Here is a 21,284-nt window from a genome sequence, read left to right as displayed (position 1 = left end):
CAGGTAGTTCTCCTTCAAAGAATAACATGCTGTGAATTTTAGGTCGTTGTTCCAAATTTTTCCCAGAGAAACAGTGATGGGCTTTTGGCTTTCCAACCAGGCCTCTACCATTGCATTTGTGCAAATTTGCACGAGGGCCCTCCAAGCTATCCTAGCCACCTGCCTGAATCTAACAGAACGAGGGAGGGGGTGCATTTATTTGACCTGCACCAGAACCAGGAGCAGCCCCCAAACCAGCCAGGGAGGCATCTTGCCATAGTTTTTAGCACCTCTACGGGTGGTGAATGCAGCTGTTGTCAAACCAGCATCTTTTCAGAGCTGCCTCAAGTCGCCTGGCGACTTATTGTAAGAGCTTCATGGTAAGTTCCGGCACCTATTTTTCGGGGGGGGGGAGCACTGAAAAGAACAAAGTATGCTTGGATATCCCAGGTGAAGGGTGGGATAAAAATGTAATAATTTTCCATTTTTGGCTCAAACAGCAGTTCTTTCCCCATTGCTCAATACAGCGGTATTTTAGCACTGGATAAAATGTGGTTATACCTTGTGTAGGGAATTGAAAGGGGTAAACCCACCTTGGGGACTGTGTGCTGTCAAGGGGAACATACAGAACAATGCCTGTCTACCAGCTATTCCCACCCACCCGCTGCTGAAGCAGCAGTGGCATTTTCTGGGACTTTGCACACTGCACCGAGGGAGGCAGAGAAAACGCTTGCGGTTTTTCATTCTTCAAAATGCCCATCGTTATGCCATTGTAGAGACAGGACGTAGATCTTGGCCTGAAAAAAGAAGAAAAAAGGTGGTTCAGAGAGGGGGCCTTTTTTATTTTTAAGCCTCTGCATGCCTGACACTCTATCTCTCCATCCCACACTGGATGCAACCAAACCAGAGGTCTCAATATAGCCAATATTAATCCACAGCATTGCTCCAATGGCGAGTGGCAGAATCCAAAATAAGACCTTTCTTTTTGTACCAACTAAAATGGCACAAAATAGTGAGCAGGCTTTTGCATTCTGCTTCAAGCCCCAAAACCCATCCCCCATGGAAATAAAGACACAGTGGAGACAAAATTTAGTTTAAATGTTAATGGGCAATTTTTGGCCACAACTTTATTAAAATACACAAATGTGACTGGTACTGGCTTAGACATTGGTATCAGACTATATCTGGCTCCTGCCCCACCCTGCAGGAAGCCTGGAAGGGTAAACAACCAGCCGGGGGATCTCGGGGGATATTGACTGGTGCTCACCCCTGAGATTCCCGGGGGTCCTGGCATGGCCCTAGCCCCTCTCTGGGCTTCGGACGAGATCCAGACCCCCGGATTCCTTTAATGGAATACCCTATTCAATGGAGGGGCAGGTGACGGCCACACCGCACCTCCCCACATTCCCCTAAACCAATGCCAAACCTTGCAAAGTTGTGACGATTGCTAAGAGGTAGGCAAAAACCATGTGGCCACAGCCAATCTGCCATGTTGGAAAAAAATCCTACCCGGTCGCCATTCCAAAACAGGAGACCAACCGAAGTCCAAAGCAAGGCCAAACACGACCTAATTAACAGGTGGGTGGGTGGGTGTTTGGCAGCACAAAGCAAAAGGAGGTCCCTACGTCGCACTGCCAAATAAATACCCCCAACCTTGCCACGCTGCTGGTTGGCTAAAGGCCATTGGCATAACTGTGGCACCACCAGCTTGGAGCAGGGCAAGCCCCACCCACAAGCCGGTTAGGGAAGAGTTTCAGGGCCAACTTACCCTTCTCTGGGCTAGATGTTAAGAAAAACAGCTAAAGAGGCAGCCAGGGAGTGCAGAGGGGGAGGTTGGGCATGATGTAAAAACCCCAAACTCTGGAGTTTGCAACTATTTAAAGACAAGAGTGCAAAAGGATGTTATGGCAGTTTAATTAGCTTTGGTGGTGCTTGGTGCAGAATAAGATGTTCAGTTATGCAAGGATTACAGGATTGGATAAACAACAATGGTAGTTCTCGTGTTTAGTTGCTGTTGTTGCTGCTGCTGCTTTAAAAACATCTGTATTTCACACTCACACAAACACCACGGGAGCAATTGTTAGCAGAAAAACAGCTAGACAGGAAATGGTTAAATAGCAATTATGCCATTCCATCTGCCAAGCTTATCACCTCCCAGTACCAGGCTCCTTTAAGGGCTTTTTAATGTGTCAGATAAAAGTTACCCATGGCTGCCTGCAATGTCTGGTTTGGCCCTTAGCTGCTATGCTACATTAGCTCTTGAAATCTCAAAGAGTTTCTGCCTGTTTTTATTCACACTTAAATCCCCCCAGCTGCTGCTTCCTCTTAATCTAATGCAGGTACAGTTAATGCTTGCTTGACTCAAGGCTGTTTTTACTGGTTATGATTGCCTCTCTAGGGCTTCCTCTCCTTTATCGTTCCCCATCCCGCCCTCTGACATACCATTGTGCAAACTGAATCCCAAATCAGTTTTGTTAATGCAACATCGCTTGATGGTAATGCTTGACTTCTTGACCTAGAATGGAATTTAAAATACTCTTGCCGAGTCCTTCAGCAAATCCGCTCTAGGCAGAGATGTTCCATGTTCATCTCAGAGGCGAGACAAGCTCCGTACCCAAAGAAGTTCCTAGCAGCAACCAGGACACAACCATGCTGTTGTTGACTTCCAATTTTTCTGGGCATGGTTACTCAAACTCCAGGCCTGGTGTGCCCTTGAACCACTCTCCTCCACCCATCGTGCATGTATCTTAAGTGGCTGAACTAGTAAGGCACAGAAAAGCTCAAGATACACATTGATCTACCCACACTTAGTTGTTATCTCTGAGAAACGTAGAAAATAACAGGATATCTTTATACGAATTCTTCAAACTTACACGACCCCTTAAAAATTAGCTGATGAAGGTGAGTACATTGAAATAAGGCCCTTTCCTGGTTTCTGATCCAAAATTGACTTCTAACTTCTGCTCAGTGATTGAAACTAAGATCTTCACATCAAATCTGACTATGGACTAACATGAACTTATCTCTACTCATAAACTCTTATCTCTAATACTGTAATGAATTATTGTGTTATACATATCCTTATGAATTTGAGTTTGTAATCTCTGTGTGAGTTTGTAATCTCTATTCAAGTTTGTAATCCTTGTCAGAATACATACTTTTGAATGGGTTAGTTTTTGTTACAATTGACTATTGATTTGCGAGTAGGGACCACTCCCACTATTGAAACTTATATTGGCCACAGTTCTTTGAAGGAAGGCACAAGACTGGGGGTTGATCATCAGGTGAGCTGTGCACAGGTGAGCTGAAGCGAGCTGCCGGTCAGTCCTGTGGAGCCTCCTTTTATTGAGACAAATATGCAAGCTAGGCAGATACATTTTGGGCTGTAACCTTTACACATCTTCTGTCCCGAGATCGTAGGGTGGTACAAAGTTATTTTGGCACCTGTTTCCACCGCATCATTTTCCCCTTGCATAGTGTATGACGAAGGAGACAAAAGGTCTCAGGGACAAAGGTTACAGACAGGACACCGCCTGAGACCGCAAAAGGTCAGACAGAGGAAACGATGTACAGACAGCTGTGGCTTGTCTGGGGGGGGTTGTGCCCTGCACCCCAGGGTCACAAGTGCAGGCTGCCTGCTCCCTCCGGACCCCACTCCCCACTCCATTATATCCCTACAGTTCTTGGTGTGCTTTTTTCTTGAACTAGTAAGGCAGCAGGTAGTTAGAGCTAGAGCCCATGGCAGGTGGAGCCAACTAATTTCCAGTTTTGTCCCCATCTTCCTCCCTGTTGAGTTCTGCAAAGGCATAGGAAGAGCCTGCTGTCTCAGGCCAATGACCCACCTAGTCCAGCACCTTGTTCTCACAGTGACCAACCAGGTGCCTGTGGGAATTCATCAAGCAAGACCCAAGAACATGAGTTGTCTTCCCTCCTGTGGCATTCAGAAGCATTACTGCTTCCGACCATGAAGGCAGAGCGTAACCATCCTGGCTAATCACCATTGATAGCCTTTCCCTTCATGATTTTGTCCTCCAATCCTCTTTTAAAGTCTTGGAAGTTGGCGAGCATCACTGCGTGAGTTCCATAATTGTGTGAATCCTTTCTTTCATCTGCCCTGAATCTTCCAACATTCGGCTTCATTAGGCCTCCATGTGTTCCAGTGTTATGTGAGAGGAATAATAATAATAATTCTCTATCCAATTTCTCCATGCCATGCAACACTGAAACTAAGGAGGAGGAATGGGCTATGCAGAATTAGATAAATTAACAGGAAGGATTTGAAACCTTCGGGATCAGAGATTCTTAGAAGACTGGAGTAAATATATGAACTATTTGAAAAGGAATTGTGATGAACAGATTACGATAGTAAGATTGCAAGAAGTTTTTTAAGGTGAATTATCTGAAATATTACAAGAAAGACTATGAAAAGAATTATTAGCTAAGGACAATTAAATGCAATATAGAAATTAAGAAATGCAGAATAAGTGATAAAGAGTGGAAAATCATCAGAGGTGTTGACGGAAGTCTAAAACATTGCATAAGATGAGAAGATATGTTGTATGACTGTTGGAACTGATATGTTAAAAAATCAATAAAAATGTGTGCGTGTGTGTATGTATACTAAGGAGGAGGAAGCTGGCTAACAGGGCCACTCCCTGCTCTGGTTGTAAGTAAGAAGGCAGGCAGGTGGGGTCTGGCTGAGGGCAGCTTGAATTTGGTGGGGCAGTGTCCCATTTGCTCAAATGGATCAGCCTTCATTGACCTTAGGAGCATAGAAACCTGCCTTATACTGAGTTGTCGCTCAGTATTGTCCACACTGACTCTCAGTGGCTCTTCAAGGTTACAGTCAGAGTATTTACAGCCCTATCTGGAGATGCCTATCTAGGACCTTCTGCATAGAATCATAGAATTATCAAGTTGGATGAGACCCTGAGGATCATCTCGTCCAACCCCCTGCAATGCAGGAATATGCCGATATGGAGGAGACAGGGATCGAACCCGCAATCTTGGCATTGTCAGCACCACACTCTAACCAACTAAGCTATTGCATGCAAAGCAAATACTTTACCGTTGAACTGCAGCGCCCCCCCCCCACCCAGCCTTCACTAAGTGTGATCATGGTATAATCATTGGTCTCTGGTCACGTCCTTTTAATTTCTAAACAAAGAACTGGATCCTAGATCTGTCACACCAAATGGTTAGTCTAGCTCCCTACTAAGTTACTTACACTGCACTTTTAGATCTCAGAATGGACTTGAGAGGCAAAGTGGTGATGCTCCCCAATGAACAAATAACTTTTAATTGTTGTTTTCTCGCTCCTTACCTGCTTCCAGAAGCCTGTTGTTATTTAATGAAAATGAAGGGCAGGCTGATCATGTTTATTTAGACGCACTGCCAAACAGTGGGCAAACTTCATCCATCATAAGCTTCCTATGAATCATGCATAAGGCTCAACTGCAAGATCTTTTTACAAAAACTTTCAGATGAAATCTGAGGACTCAGGGAGATGGTGGGCGGCAAATGATTTCCTGAAGCCAGATCCTGGTCTCTGACTGACCTTTTTCACTTCCACCACTGTGTAGTTTGAGGTTCTGGTAGTGGCAACACCAGAACCTAGTGGCTGCTGCTTTTCTCTCTGCCAGGAAACCAGGAGTGGGGAACCTGAGGCTCTCCAGATATTGTTGGATTCCAATCCCATCAGCCCCAAACAGCCTGGCCAATGACCTGGGGTGGTAGGAGTAGTGTCCAGCAATGCAGGTTCTCCACCACTGATGTGAGAAGAAGGTTACTGCTCTGATCATCATGCAACGTTGTTCTGAAGCCGACCAGAATGATGGAGATGCTTCCTACTTTCATTCTACTTTTAGGCAGAATAAGGAGAAATAAATTGTTTCCACTAATCTCTGGGAGGCCATCACAACACCAGTAAAGCACAGTATTCATGTTTTCCTGGTGTGGATAGGAGTGACTGCAGTGTTGTTTCTTCCCATGATGCCAAGGAATGTGAGAGACCCTGGACCACTTGGAAGTATCCCATGTTGCACCTCCTCTTAGCACCAGCAGTAACTCATTTCCCCAAGTGTTAACACTTAGGGATGTAAAAAGCCATTGTTTTCCATTCTGCGCTGCGTGCATCATATACAGCACTGTTTCCATTCATCTTCCACTAAAAACTACGGTGCAATATTTGTTTTGCTTTCTGCTTCAGCAAAATTATGTAACTTACATTATTTATATAAGCTGCTTCACGAGGGACGGCATTCCACAAATCAGAACCACCACTGAGAAGGCCCTGTCATGAGTCAAGACCTGCTGACAAGGCCTCACCTGCCGATCACAGAATTTGAGATGGTTGATATTGGTGAAGACAATCTTTAGGTACTTGGGTACCAAGCCACTGAGGGCTCTGTATGCCGGTATATACAACTGGGTCTGGTAGCTCAATGGCAGCCACTGCAGCTCTTTCAGAACCAGTGGCATATGGTCCCATTGGGCCACCCCACTTAGCCCGCCTAGCAATGTCGAGATTTGCTGGTGACTTGTGGAAGTCTGTTGGTAATTCACCACACCTCAACCAGGGTGATGTATCAGAAGACTATGTGAATCCCCGGCAGAGTCTTCCAGAGATTTCCTGCTCCCAGCTGAACAGCTTCTTCCAGAGTCCCCAGTTAAGGGAGGAAATAGTTCAAAGTAACAAAGCATTTATTGTTTCCAGACAAAAGACAAAGGCAACCACTATTATCCACTAAATACAGTTCTTCTGGTTTTTGAAGTAGAGATACATATGTGCGGAGAGATTCACTAACACTATCGCAATGATAACTCACGCTATTGTGTAAAAATCACGGCCTCTCACAGATTCAGAATCAAACCCTGACAGCAAACAGGGCAGGAGGGCATGCAACAGGACAGCAGAACGTGGACAAGACATCATATAATGAAAGTAATGCCCCAGAGACCGGGATCCCCATCTTTACACGTAGGCCTATTTCCTGAACCAATGAGGGCGCGAATGACTCAGCAAGTCATACGCTCAACCTCGCGGGTGTTGCTATGGTAACCCAGTGCACCCGACGCCCTTATCTCAGGGCATCCAGGCTTGGGGGCTCTGCTCCTCAAGACGTGAGCCCAAACACTGTGCAATTTAACCCGAGTTTTACCTCTTTTCTTCCTACTATAACAAGGTAAACATAAACGGTGAGGTGCTCTTGCCAGTGGCAGGCAACAATAGCTGATGGTTACTTCCAGCTGTTTGGCTTGACGAGGTGCCATCTGTTCCACAGGCTGAGAATACAGCTGTGTGCACCAAAGTAATGAAAGCAGGAATCAAGAGTCTGGGACTTAGCATGGGTCCCTTGGGGTACCTGTTGTCACTTTCCCCCCACCTCCAAGCCATCTCGGAGCCGGTGGTATTACTGAAACTGCTGGGGAAAGAGTGAGACTTGTGTCCCAGAAGGTCTGCACTACCAAGCCTCAGAAGGTCAACACAAAACCTGCACAGCCTTTTCAGTTCATTGATCACACCAATCCCAAAGGCAAGAGAAAGCACTTAGATTTCCAGCAGAGATGGAACAGTATATATATTTCTCCGAGTTTTGCAGCCCAGTACCCAGATTCTGGTCTAGACTCCAGCTGTTTCAGCTGCTACGCTTTGCTTTTCTCTACTTTTGATTGCTAAGGGCTCGGGGAGCTTAAAAAAAAATTGGATTTGTTTTCTTTTCAAATAATCAAGCCAGTTTGTTGGAATATTTACATTGTAAGTCACAAGCGATGCCGAAGCAGGAAATGTGAGTGTTGCTTCCTGTTTTCATACTTCTGTAATATCCAAAAAGGGATCTTGTAAATCTTCCCTAGGGGGGAGCGACATGTGCCTCCATGCACGATTCTTGACTGATTGGTCAAAGCTAAGTAAATACAGTACAGATCCATTCTTTGAGGGAAACCATATTTGTATTTTAAATGTATGGGTGTATATACATATTCACAAGCGTTCGGTTTGGCCAGGGATGCATACTGTCTTTTATCTCATTTGTCTTTCTCCCCCTCCGACAGTGCTCATATATACCCAAGTGTGGCAAGAACTTTGAAGAGTCTCTGTCCCTGGTGAATGTCGTCATGGAGAACTTCAGAAAGTACCAGCACTTCTCCTGTTACTATGACCCCGAAGGCATTCAAAAGAATGTATTGCTAACCAAACTCTACAGCTCCAACGTGCTGTTCCACTCCCTCTTTTGGCCAACTTGTATGATGATAGGAGGGCTTGCTATCGTTGCCATGGTCAAGTTGACCCAGTATCTGTCCCTCCTCTGTGAAAGGATCCAAAGGATCAACAGATAGAAGCAGCCGGCTCGCTTCCGGGATGGATTGACAGCTGAAATACTGTTGTTGTTTTTTTTTCATTCTTCACCAAAGAACCTTAAGTTTGTAACGTGTACGTCTGTTCTAAGTTCCTTATATTTTTTATGAAGTAGAGCAATAATGAAAAAAGGCTGTTCTATATGCAAACGTGATGCTGTTATTATGCAGGTGATGGGAGAAGGAATCGCCATTTGCGTTGGCCGTCTACATAATCTTGGTTTACGCTGCAAAATCGGTACTTCTTTCTTTTTTCTTTTCCCTTTTTCTTCCTTTCTCCTTTCTTTTTCTACAGCCAAAATAGGGCTCAGTGTGACCCATTTGCCAAGCCTTGTCGATGAAACGCATCACCATTTTGTTGCAAACCCATTCTGGAGGGATGTATTACATTGCTGCGTGCGTGTTCATGTGAACTGCTTAAGTTCCACTTCAGGCTGCAGAGGCTTGGGGAGTAGAAGGAAATTTGGAGGACGGGGAGAGAGGGTTGATTTGTCTGGCTGAACTAAGATGGATTCAGAAATGTGGTATCTCCAGCTGCCTCCTAAACCAAGGTCAAAGGGCAGCCACACATTAGCAGGAAGTCAGGGTGTGCATCCTCTATACATCCAGGCCCTGACCCAGAGATCAAACTTCACCACCGCTAAAATCTTTAGGACATTTTAGCCATGGTTGATTTTCTTGGGATGTGAACAGAACTTACTTTCTTCTGGATTGCAGGGAGAGGGCGGGGGACCCTCAAAGTTCTGGATCAGAGCAATTGTCTCCATGTTGGCTTCATGCTCAGGGTTAAGCTTTCCCTTCCAATGTTTTAGACATTTATTTGCAATATCTTGGACCCACAGATCATTCTCTACCAAAGCTATAGCCAAAAAAGCAAACCCCACAAATCGCATTAATCTACTACACCCGTCGACTTCATTCATCTCCGACTCCAGCCTGAGCCCTGTTGGCAGAGATGGGACCAGAAAACACTTTCCGTACAAGTTTATTCTCTGTGGTTTTTTTCCTTGTATTTGCTACCATATCACTGTAAAGAAGAACTAAAACAAAAACAAAAATACAACCCATAGTCAGCTATTTTTTCATTTTTTACTTCCAACTATTTTAGATTTTTTTACTGTATATTTAAAAGAAAAAGGAAAAAAAAAGAATACTAGACAAGAGGACAAAAACATATATTAAAACTAGTGGTGTATTGTAATACCAATATGTTATATTTTATTATTTCTTTTATTAACTGAAAGTGAGAAGTGCCCTTCTTGTATTTCGTAATGTCCAAACCTGGATATGCCTGTCACTAAGAAGAGCAGCGTCAGGGGCGGGGGGAGTCTTAGAGGCCGTTCACAGTGGCATTTCCACTCAGATAAAACTTAGGTCACATCTACACCATAAACTTAAAGCTCTCTTATACAACTTTAACAGTCAAGGAGAATCCTGGGAACTGTTGTTTGTTAAGGGTGCTGAGAACTGTAGGTCTATGAGGTCAGTGCCCATAGCAGACTACAGCTCCCATGATTCTTTGCGGGATTTAAAGTGGCGTAAGAATGTGGTTGTAACCATTCTTGCAAAATATCCTTCAATTTGAGAGGCTAGTAAAGAGAATGGGTAGCAAATAATATTATTCCTAGAGAAGTGGGCTTTTTTAACCAGTACACAGCCAAATAAAAATTCAAGGGCATATTGGGCAGGGAGGGGATGAAATTCACACGATTTACTGAATTGCGGTAAGGCTGCAGAACCAGGAACATGCATAAATCATAGCTGCTTCCAGATGAGCTATTTATTGTGCATTCTGATTTTCTTGGAGGGGTTAGACAACATTGTGTCAAGGCAAATGGTACCCCCCACTTTCTGCTGCATTGTCCCATCACTTTACTTATCACAAAAAAATCTGATGAAGTGCAAGATCTCCAGACCAAGTTTGATTACACAACCGGAATTTCCCAACATACGATTGAATCCCACCCGAAAAGAGGGACAGTCTGGAAGCACCCTATGTACGTGCTCTGAGGTATGCATTACCACTAGGGAACACTAAGCGGCTGCCTAAGGAGACACTTTGCAAGTGGTAGTAGCAGGTCTTGTTTCTGTTGTTCCAAGCTCCGCTTTGGTACAAGCGCTTGAAAAGAAAAGGTGGTAGATTTGGTGGTACTAAGAGCCAGAGAATAGCCACACAGCAGGCAAAAGATCCAAGCCACCATATGAAGGTGGAAAGGTGTTAGGTGGAGTGGGTCTGAGTAAAGCATGAGTAAAATGTGAGTAGGTGACAACTCATCAGATACTGGGAGGAGTGGAAGTCACAAAATGGAAGAGAAAAAAGAGGAATATCAGTTTGGGGCAGTTTTGAGGGTCAATGTTGAAGCCCAATATGCCATAGGGATAAATGGGAAAGGTGAGCAAGGCAAAACTTGCAATGAATTTTTCCACCCATTCTCTGTGGGATTACAAATAGTATTCACAATTTTTGTTAGATTATACTCAAAAGGCAATCTTGTCAGGTTCAGGTCATGGAACGCCTAAAAGGCAGAATGTGAGGTATTCACCAATCATCCCCTAAAATTACCATAGAATTTTTTAAAAGGAACTATTTATATGTGTATTGGAAGCAAAGGTTAACTTTTTTTCCTTTTTTTTTTTTGCCAAAAGGAGAAAGCACATTTTATCTGTCCAGGTCGTCCATTCTCCGCGTACTTCTCCCCCCTCCTCTGCCACCTCTCCAATAATGTAACGTTGGGGGGGGGGACTTTATGGTGTTGCAAGACTCTATGAACTGTTCAAGTGTCGTCTGAGCTGTACAATTGAAGTCTGCAGCAGTGAAATTAATCTTTGATCTTGTAATCCATAATGCAGCTTTTTTTCTCAGGCAAATAAATTCCTGGGGCGTGTAATCAGGACTTCAAAACTGTGTGATTTGGTACAAAAATTATTCAATTAAACCTTTGAGATTTCAATATGCTTGGCAATCAGAAATGGCCTCTTTTTTTTCTTCCCTCCCCATGCCCCCCAAAAACCCCATTTTGTAGGATCTATGTCAGGGGTCAGCAAGCTTTTTCAGCCGTGGGCTGGTCCACTGTCCCTAAGACTTTGTGGGGGGCCAGACTATATTTTGGGGAGAGAGAAAATGAGCAAATTCCTATGACCCACAGATAACCCAGAGATGCATTTGAAATAAAATCACACATTCTACTCATGTAAAAACACAGTGATTCCCAGACCGTCCGTGGGCTGGGTTTAGAAGATGACTGGGCCTGATCCGACCCCCGGACCTTTGTTTGCCTACCCATGTTCTATGTTCCCAGCAAAATCCCAGCAAAATTCAGCCTACGATTAGCCTCTCTTACTGTCTTTCATACATACCTGGGAAAATTTGAGGCAAAGTCTTCTTAGTAATTGGTACTGCCCTCCTATGCAGTCTTGTGCAACAATCTGTGAGCAAGACTCATTGAACGCAGTCGCATCTTCTAAACCCAAACCATATACCCAGAGTGTAGGGTTGCCATACGTCCAGAATTCAGCCCTCGCAAATGGCGTCTGGGCAGAAATTGTGGAAATCCGGACATATGGCAGCCCATGTCGGTAATGTAGATTTTGGCGAATTTCATTAAAGATAGCTCAAAACCCATAGCTCAGCAACTTTTGTGTTCGGATATTCACTTAACGAAATGTGGCAACCCTACCAGAGTTTGTAAGAGTGCAGTCGCATTTCCCCAGCCCAACCAAGGGATTGTCTTCCATGAACATGGTTTTAACAGTGAGTCTGTAAGTGACTATGGAGGCCAATTCTGGATCCACACGTCCTTCCACAGTGGGGAAATTGGTTTCCGGGCAGGAGTTGATCACGGTGAGGGTTTGCCAAGCGTGCCTTCCTCTTAGCAAGTTTCTCCCTTTCGTTCTGAGTTTGAGCGTCTTCAAAGCCCATTTACAGATAGGTAGCCGTGTTGGTCTGCCATAGTCAAAATAAAAAAAAATCCTTCCAGTAGCACCTTAAAGACCAACTAAGTTAGTTCTTGGTATGAGCTTTCGTGGTATCTGAAGAAGTGTGCATGCACACGAAAGCTCATACCAAGAACTAACTTAGTTGGTCTTTAAGGTGCTATTGGAAGGAATTTTTTTTGTTTCAAAGCCCATGACGCCTTTGGTTAATGGCTGTTCTCCAACTGGAGCACTTGCAGACCGGTGTTTCCCAGTTGTTGATGTTTATACTAAATTTTTTTTATAGATTTGCCTTGAGTCTTTAAACCTCTTTTGTTGACCACCAGCATTATGCTTTCCATTTTTAAGTTTTAAAATTTTAAGCTTTAAATGTAGAGTGCAGATGGAGCAGAATTTCAGCCTCAGATATCAGCTTCTCTAAATAAAATAACACCACAACCTCACACACCTTTATTTGCAAGCAAGATGCCGCAGTCCTTTTGACTGTCTTGTTCATGCTTCCCTGAATCTTCTAGAACAGAAGTCAGGGGCTTGAGGCCTAGGTGGCCAAATTCAGCCCTCCAGAATGCTCTGTCTGACCCTTGGAACTGGCCCCAGGCCACATATGTCACTGGCCCTGCTTTGCCCCCCACGTCTTGCTGAAATCTGTCCTTGAATTCTGATGCTGCTTCTTATTGGCCTGGATGGAGACCAGAGAGGTGGGTGGGTGGCACCTAATGTGTCAAAGTTAAATTTACACTCGTTGCTCCACCCACTTCTGCCAATCCCATGTGGCCCTCACAAGGTGACCCTGAAGGTAATGTGGCCCTTGGGCTGGAAAAGCTTCCATGCCCATTCCAGAAAGATCTTGGGAATTGCAATTCGGCGACGTGTTCAAAATTTCACACTGCCAGGTCTCCACCCAAGGGACGCCAACATGGGGAAGTTGAACATTGTCATGTGAATCCATCCTCGTTTGTTTTTGCTGACAGCAGTTGGCCTACGGGTGGGAGTCCTTTATTTGTGTTTCTCATAGCAGAACAACACATAAGTGATATTTTGAGCATCATTTGCTCACAACATGGGAGCAAAGAGCACGGCCATCACTAGCAGTCCTACAGCTGATATTGTACACTCTTTGCCCGATGTCCGCTATGTGCCTTTGCACATAGCACTGAATGCACAAAAGATTCATCGGGAAGCACTGGGGTTAACCCTGTGCCCCCCGACACAAATGTTTGTTCTCAGGGAGCAGCATGTGACATTCAGAACGACATTCAGAGCGGGCCTGCTCCTTGCTCCCGGTGTTGACGTACACAAGAGCAAATAGCACCCAAACAGGGCTAGAATATTCCAGAAACGCATTTGTGTTCAGGTTTGGCTTGCGAGCCCTTCTGGCTTTTATTTACTCTTCCCTCCATCTCCGTTTATGAACAATAATTAAAGGCTCACTACATTTCTGTCATGGGTGACCAGCTTGGGGGACAGAAAAGTTAACTGAACTGTTCAAGGCCACCGGTTCTGGTGGAGACAGGATTGCAGAGCTTCTGACCTCTAATTGCTTTTCCTGGGAGCCGAGAGCTTTGTCCAAGTAATCTCTGAGAAGTGTGGAAAAGCAACAAAGGGGTCCAAAAATAGAGAACAGCAACCAAGTCGGAAAAAATAGCCCAACTTATTTTCTGGGCAGAAGTATTGGCTTCTCCCCGAGGTTGCCAAATCTTCCTTAAAACTCAACAGAATTCTGAATGCTCTCCCTGCTGTCAGGACCGGCAGGGGAATTTAACTGTTCCAGTTCTCCGGCTGGTAATTCACTTTAAATTATTGTTTTACCTCACTCAATCCAATTACTTCACGTTATTTCGCTGCCCCACCGTTCTCTGTGCTAATGTCAACAAAATGATTACAGGCTGCAATGGCGTCAAGATGTTTCACCCACAGGAGCGCCGGTAAAAATGTTTATGGCCTGACATATTGAAAACAGCATTTGATGTGTAAATGTCGAAGATAATCAGCTCTCCTGTCACTAACAAACAAAATGCGGGAAATATGCAGCCTCTAAAATGTCATCCATGGGACTTTGAAAGCTGCCTTCGCGCCTGCCATGTAAATCCTCAAGCAAATGGACTGTGGTTTTTTTGTCAATCATCTCCCGGAGGGTCGCATCTGATGAGAGCTATTTGCCAGTTGTTGCTCTTACATAATGGATCTCAGAAATTTGAATAAGGATCTCGGCACTCAGCTGCCTCCCCTTCCCACCACCACCCCATGTGCTGGAGCTTCTGAAATCGCAGGCGGGTGGGTAGATTCTGAGAAAGACCTTTGTGGTTCTCAGGACCAACCTGGAAAATAACACCTCCTATTGAAAACAGCCCCCTGAACATGTCTTTTTAAAAAAAATTAAATTTTTATTATTAATTTTATTAGTATTCTCCACACAACAAAAAAAAAAAAAAACAATACACAAAACCCAAAAACAAGCATACAAAAAACCACAAATCCAAATCTTACAAATTAATATTATAAACACTGATAAGAAAAACAAACATTGACTTCCACCAATCCCACAGCACCTCCTTTACCTCTCATACCTCTTCCTGCTTTCCTGTTTTCCTTGTCATCTCTATCCTAGCATCTAGATATAAATCCCTCTCTCTTATCCTTTCACTTCACAAGGTTATTCCAGACTCAGCCAGATTTCTGTCCTCGAACCTTGGCTTTTAAGGTATTCATTTAGGCACTCCCATTCCTTTTTCACTTCGCTCCCTGCTCATGTCTTTCTGTCTAGAGGAACTCCTTCACCAGTCTGGTGCTCTTCAAATGTTTTGGACTACAGGTCCCATAAACACCAGACAGTGCTGGCTGGGACAGATGGGAGTTGTAGAACTAGAGGGTACCAGGTGGATGAAGGCTGTAATTAGGCATGGGGAAGAAATTTAATTCCATTCACATGGAAAGACAAATCTACAACATTCGCACTTCCTGAAACAAAACAGAAACCAAAATACTGCTACCCTTCAGAATTCACCTTTATTTGAATTTTGTAGTGCAGTTCTCCATGAATTTAACCAAACTGCGGGAGGGAGTGGAAGACAGAAGTGCCTGGCGTGCTGTGGTCCATGGGGTCACGAAGAGTCGGACACGACTAAACGACTAAACAACAAAGTGCAGTTCTCCAACCAAATAATGTAGAGTTTGGGGGGAATTAATTGCAAAAATGTAGAGTTTGGGGGGAATTAATAAAAATGAATAGATTACTGAAAACAACATACAAAAATGTATGTAAAAAGGTAAAAGGTAAAGGTCCCCTGGACGGTTACATCCAGTCAAAGGCAACTATGGGGTTGCAGCACGCATCTCGCTTTCAGGCCAAGCAAGCCAGCATTTGTCCAAGACAGCTTTCCAGGTCATGTGACTAGCGTGACTAAATCACTTCTGGCACAACAGGACACTGTGACGGAAGCCAGAGCACAAGGAAACGCCATTTACCTACCTGCCACAGCAGTACCTATTTATCTACTTGCACTGGTGTGCTTTTGAACTGCTAGGTTGGTAATACAAAAATGTATTATATTAGGGAAAACTAGGGAGTGCATGGCGCTGTGGTCTAAACCACTGGACCTCTTGGGCTTGCCAGTCGGAAGGTCAGCAGTTTGAGTCGGTGTGACAGGGTGAGCTCCTGTTGCTCTGTCCCAGCTCCTGCCAACCTAGCAGTTTGAAAGCATACCAGCATGAGAAGATAAATAGGTACCACTGCGGTGGGAAGGTAAAAGGCATTTCAGTGCGCTCTGGCACACATCATGCTGTCCCATTGCGCCAGAAGCAATTTAGGCATGCTCACCACATGACCTGGAAAGCTGTCTGTGGACAAACGCCGGCCCCCTCGGCCTGAAGCGAGATAGGTGCCACACCCCATAGTCAAGTTTGACTGGACTAAACCATCCAGGGGTCCTTTAACTTTACCTGTATTAGGGGAAGTCGCTTGCAGTAAGTGTGTGCATAAGTAAAAATTGCATGAAACCACATTTGTAGGAGAAACTTGCACTAATATGCTGGATAATTTTCCATGAGTATTAAAAAGGGGGGAGGGACACAAATTGCTGCGGAAATGTGGAGAGCTGGATTTAAGACTGGAACATGAGAAACTGGGAGAGCCAGAATGGACAGATCCTTCCATTCCCCAGCTCTGGTAGACCTTGCATTTGACCAGATGATGGGCTACAAAGGATGATAATGTCAAGACAAAGATGAGGTTCTATTGGAATGACCAAGGAGGAAAGAAGAAGAAGAAGAAGAGGAGGAGGAGGAGGAGTTTGGATTTGATATACCGCCTTTCACTCCCCTTCAGGAGTCTCAAAGCGGCTAACAATCTCCTTTCCCTTCCTCCCCCACAACAAACACTCTGTGAGGTGAGTGGGGCTGAGAGACTTCACAGATGTGTGACTGGCCCAAGGTCACCCAGCAGCTGCATGTGGAGGAGCGGAGACACGAACCCGGTTCCCCAGATTAGGAGACTACCGCTCTTAACCACTACACCACACTGGCTGGGCTCATCTTCAATGGGAGAAAGTTACCATATTTTTTGCTCTATAAGACTCACTTTTTCCCTCCTAAAAAGTAAGGGGAAATGTGTGTGCGTCTTATGGAGCGAATGCAGGCTGCACAGCTATCCCAGAAGCCAGAACAGCAAGAGGGATTGCTGCTTTCATTGTGCAGCGATCCCTCTTGCTGTTCTGGCTTCTGAGATTCAGAATATTTCTTTATTATTTTCCTCCTCCAAAAACAAGGTGCGTCTTGTGGTCTGGTGCGTCTTATAGAGCGAAAAATATGGTATTTACCTTCATTTCAGAGGGAAAACTATCCAGGAATCAGCCTATCAAGGCCACAAACTAATGTATAAATGAAACTGGGGGAAAGATGACTGGCTTGCTTGGTATTTGAGTGAGGTTAACTCTGGGGTCAGGTATGCCAGGATGGGATGGGGGGGGAAGAAAGCCTAGCTGCATTTACATACACAGAGAGCCCTGTGAAGAGAGGAGTCCCAAAGGAGTCGATGACCCTCAAGGAGTCCTTCCAACTCTACAATTCTGTGATTCCTTGAAAAGAAATAAGAGACTCGCCCAAAGCCCCCAGTGAAACCAGGAAGTTTTGAGGGATATGAGGATGCTCTGAGCATAAGGCCACAGCTGTACTATACAATTAAAGAAGTATTATACCACTTTAGGACGCGGGTGACACTGTGGGTTAAACCACAGAGCCTAGGACTTGCCAATCAGAAGGTCGGCGGTTCGAATCCCAGTGACAGGGTGAGCTCCCGTTGCTTAGTCCCTGCTCCTGCCAACCTAGCAGTTCAAAAGCACATCAAAGTGCAAGTAGATAAATAGGTACCGCTCTGGCGGGAAGGTAAACGGCGTTTCTATGTGCTGCCCTAGTTCACCAGAAGTGGCTTAGTCATGCTGGCCACATGACCTGGAAAAACTGTCTGCAGACAAACGCCTGCTCCCTCGGCCAATAAAGCGAGATGAGCGCCGCAACGCCAGAGTCGGTCACAACTGGACCTAATGGTCAGGGGTTCCTTTACCTTTATACCACTTTAAACAGTCATGGATCCTGCCCCAAAGAACCCTGGGAACTGTAGTTTGTTAAGGGTGCTGAGAGTTCTTAAGAGACCCCTGTTCCCCTCACAGAGCTACAATTCCCAGCGTGGTTTAACCACCAGCCCCTCTTCCTATGGAACTCTGGGAACCATAGCTCTGCGAGGGGAATAGTGGGGTCTGCTGACAGCTCCTAATTTCCAAGCTCGCTTTTATCATTTCAGCTTTGTGGGAAAGACACACACTGCCTAAGGGGGCAGGTGGAAACAAAACAAAACCCTTCACTAGCTAGCAAGGTCAAAACGTGGCCTTGCTCTTCTCCGGTATGTGGGACAGAGCCCGTTGTTTTCAAGTGGGTTTGCTGACGTTCTGCATCGCTGGCTGCATGAGCAGAACTTCTCAAGGTTGTTCCCAATCACATTTTAATGATGTGCATGACACCGACACTGCAGTTGCGAGAAGACTGGAGCGCACTAGAGTGCAAGTAACTCTCCTCACAGTAGCTAGGTTCTTTTTTTTTTACTTAAAAATACATTCACTCTGCCAAAAGTTTCGTTGCGATTTACGACAATAAAAACAGCAATAGCCTGACAATAAAATAATAGAAAACAAATTTATTTATTGTATTTGCCCATTGCATTTATATCCTTCCAAGGAGCTCAGTGTGGAATACATGGTTCTCCCCACCCACCCGCCTTCCAATTTACCTTCACAACAAAGCTGCAAGGTAAGTTATGCTAAGAGTGAGTGACTGGCCCAAGGTCACTCAATGAGCTTTACGGCTGAGTGGAGATTTGAACCCTGGTCTCGCAGGTCCTAGTTCAGCACTGTAATGTCATGGACTGGCTGGATACAAAGGAGTGGTGGGAGGAACCTCCTCAGGAAACACACACCCCACCCGGAAGAAGGCTCAGAGCCCAGGAATTGGTGGTGGGACAAAAATGAGTGGTCAGAGGGAGAAGATTGGGAGAGGAAGATGTCGGAAGCTGAAGAGGTAACAGGGTTTAGTGAGCAGGATGAGGCTGTGGCAGAGAGCAGTTCAGAATCAGAGGCAGAAGCAGAGGAGGGTCAAGAGGCAGAGTGGAGGCAGGCTGCTGAAAAAGCCAGGGGTCTCTCTCTCCTGCTGCGACCTGATTCACTCACCTCTGGTCTCCCAGAACCAGAAGAGGTATGAAGAGGGAGAAGCAAAGACAGCCGTGAGAATAGTCTCAGATTCTTTGGGAGGGACCCAATGTCAGGGATCAGGCTGGGGAGTACTACTCTGAAGGAGAAGTGGTGGGAGCCCCCTTCTCTCCCTGCTCAGAACCAGGATCCTGGGGCTCCACAGGAGCAGGAGAGTAGTATTGACCTGGAACGATGGTTTGCTGAGGGACACAGTTCAGAGGACAGGAGTTGGGCAGAATTGGGAGGTGAACAACAAGAAGAGGCAGAACGGGAGGAGAGAGAGTTAACCGAATCTCCCTCACTGGAAGGTATACAGCCTCTTAGTCCCAAGGGCTAAGAGATTGGATAAGGTAGCTTCACAGAAGGCTAATTGGTTGAAAGATTGGGTAAATAGGGGACGGGAAGACAGAAGTGACTAGAGGGAAGTGGGAGGAACTTAATTGGGAGCACCTGCACTGCGAGAATGGCCGTTTGTTCTTTTTCTGCGTTCATTAACCATTTCTGTTGCTGGTAAGAGACTGCTTTATCTTGCATTGCTTATCTATGGTCAAAGTGAGAAGGAAGCCGGCCTTGAAGCCTGACGCTTAGGAAAGGAGGAGACTTATGGAACTGTGGGAAGGCACAGACCTTCAGTCCTCACAATAGCCTCCTTGGTGCAAGACCTAATGGGAAGAGTTGCTGTGCTCATTAGTCCTGGCCTCCAGAGCTGCTTTGTTTCTTTGAATAAAGAGTTAACTTCACTGATGCTGTGTGAGTTATTGCTGACCGGCTGCTGAAACCCACTCCTGACATCGAACCACTACATTGGCTCTCAAACAAACAAAAAATAGCAAATGATAGAACTGAATAGGGCAAGACTATGGTTAACATGGGACGTGGGTGGTGTTGTTGTGGTCTAAACCACAGAGCCTAGGGCTTGCCGATCGGAAGGTTGGCGGTTTGAATCCCTGCGATGAGGTGAGCTCCTGTTGCTCGGTCCCTGCTCCTGCCAACCTAACAGTTCAAAAGCACATCAAAGTGCAAGTAGATAAATAGGTACCGCTCTGGCGGGAAGGTAAACAGTGTTTCCGTGCACTGCTCTGGTTTTGCCAGAAGCGGCTTAGTCATGCTGGCTGCATGACCCGGAAAAACTGTCTGCGGAAGAGGACAAACATCAGCTCCCTTGGCCAGTAAAGTGAGATGAGCGCTGCAACCCCAGAGTCGTTCGCGACTGGACTTAACTGTCAGAGGTCCTTTACCTTTACCTTTATGGTTAACATAAGAACATAAGAAATGCTTTCTGGATCAGGGCTGGTGGGAGTTGGGAGTCCAGCAATATATTGAAGGCCCTAGGTTCCCCAGGCTCAGTCTACCTCTACTGGCGGCAGGGTTTCCAGCAATAGCCTTTCTGACTTCAACCTGGAGTTTATGGGGATCAAACCTGAAATCTTCTGTATGCATAGGAGCTGCTCTACTGCTAAGCTGCATCCCTTCCAATCGCAAGTTCTCCTTTCCCAGGAGCGAAGGTGTGTAGACTACCTTCCTTTGGGATGTGACTTCTTTAATCAGTGTCCCGACTTAGCTAAGACTGCTGCACTTTGCTTTGTGTGCTGCTAATGCACTTGGCAATTTATCTGGGACTCTTCATAATCATCTGAGGAGCCTCACAGCATCCTCCACATTAAACAAAGGCAGGGGCCTTTCAGTGCCACGAATGCTTTGATCGCTGAGATAACAAGCTCTTAATTAATGCGCTTAATGCCCAAAGCAAGTGAAAAAACACTCCAATATCAACACAAAAAGAGAAGGGGCATGCTGGTTAAAAAGCAAACAAAGCCCAAACATAAAACATTCCCTGTTGGTTGGGAAGCATCTTAAAGTCTTTCCAGCATCTCTAAATGGCTCTTCAGGCAGGAATTGAAGATGTGAGCATCATTAGCCGCGCTCAGTTGAAAGCCTTCAAGTGCTTCATTTCTCTTGTCCCCCTTGCCTGTGAAGTACAACACCATTACTCCCATCTTACAGGCAGCAAACAGAAACTAAGAGGCACTTTACATGTTATGAGAAACTCGCTGTTTCACTGCTTGCTTTGACCAACAAAAATTACCGGGGATCCACCTTTTCTAAGGCTCTGCTGCCTTGTAAGAAAAGAGTAATGGAGATGTTTAATGGCTGTTTGCAGACCACCCCAATCTCCAAGCCATGCAAGATTCCAGGGGTTCCAAGAGTTTACTCAGGGTTCGTGTTTCCTTTTGGAAATTAGGCACAGCAGAGACTGTAGTGTCTTTATGATATATGGTTTCT

The 21,284-nt window shown here is 45.3% G+C and overlaps 1 protein-coding gene across 8 annotated transcripts in view; it reads left to right on the top strand.

The window, feature by feature from the left end:
- The window catches only part of KCNMB2 (potassium calcium-activated channel subfamily M regulatory beta subunit 2), a 318,635-nt gene extending 307,346 nt beyond the window's left edge, over nucleotides 1-11,289 (top strand). For all 8 annotated transcript variants that reach the window (XM_081911380.1, XM_081911382.1, XM_081911377.1 and 5 more), the window contains exon 5: nucleotides 8,032-11,289. In XM_081911380.1, coding sequence (XP_081767506.1) covers nucleotides 8,032-8,316 — 285 coding nt within the window. In that variant the 3' untranslated portion in view covers nucleotides 8,317-11,289. The remainder of the gene's footprint in view (nucleotides 1-8,031) is intronic.
- The last annotated feature ends 9,995 nt before the right edge of the window (nucleotides 11,290-21,284 follow it).

Source organism: Podarcis melisellensis (assembly GCF_964234715.1).
Source record: "Podarcis melisellensis genome assembly, chromosome: 5".
Taxonomy (NCBI): domain Eukaryota; kingdom Metazoa; phylum Chordata; class Lepidosauria; order Squamata; family Lacertidae; genus Podarcis; species Podarcis melisellensis.
Note: the sequence above shows the minus strand (reverse complement) of the source record. Positions and strands in the feature narration are given on the sequence as shown.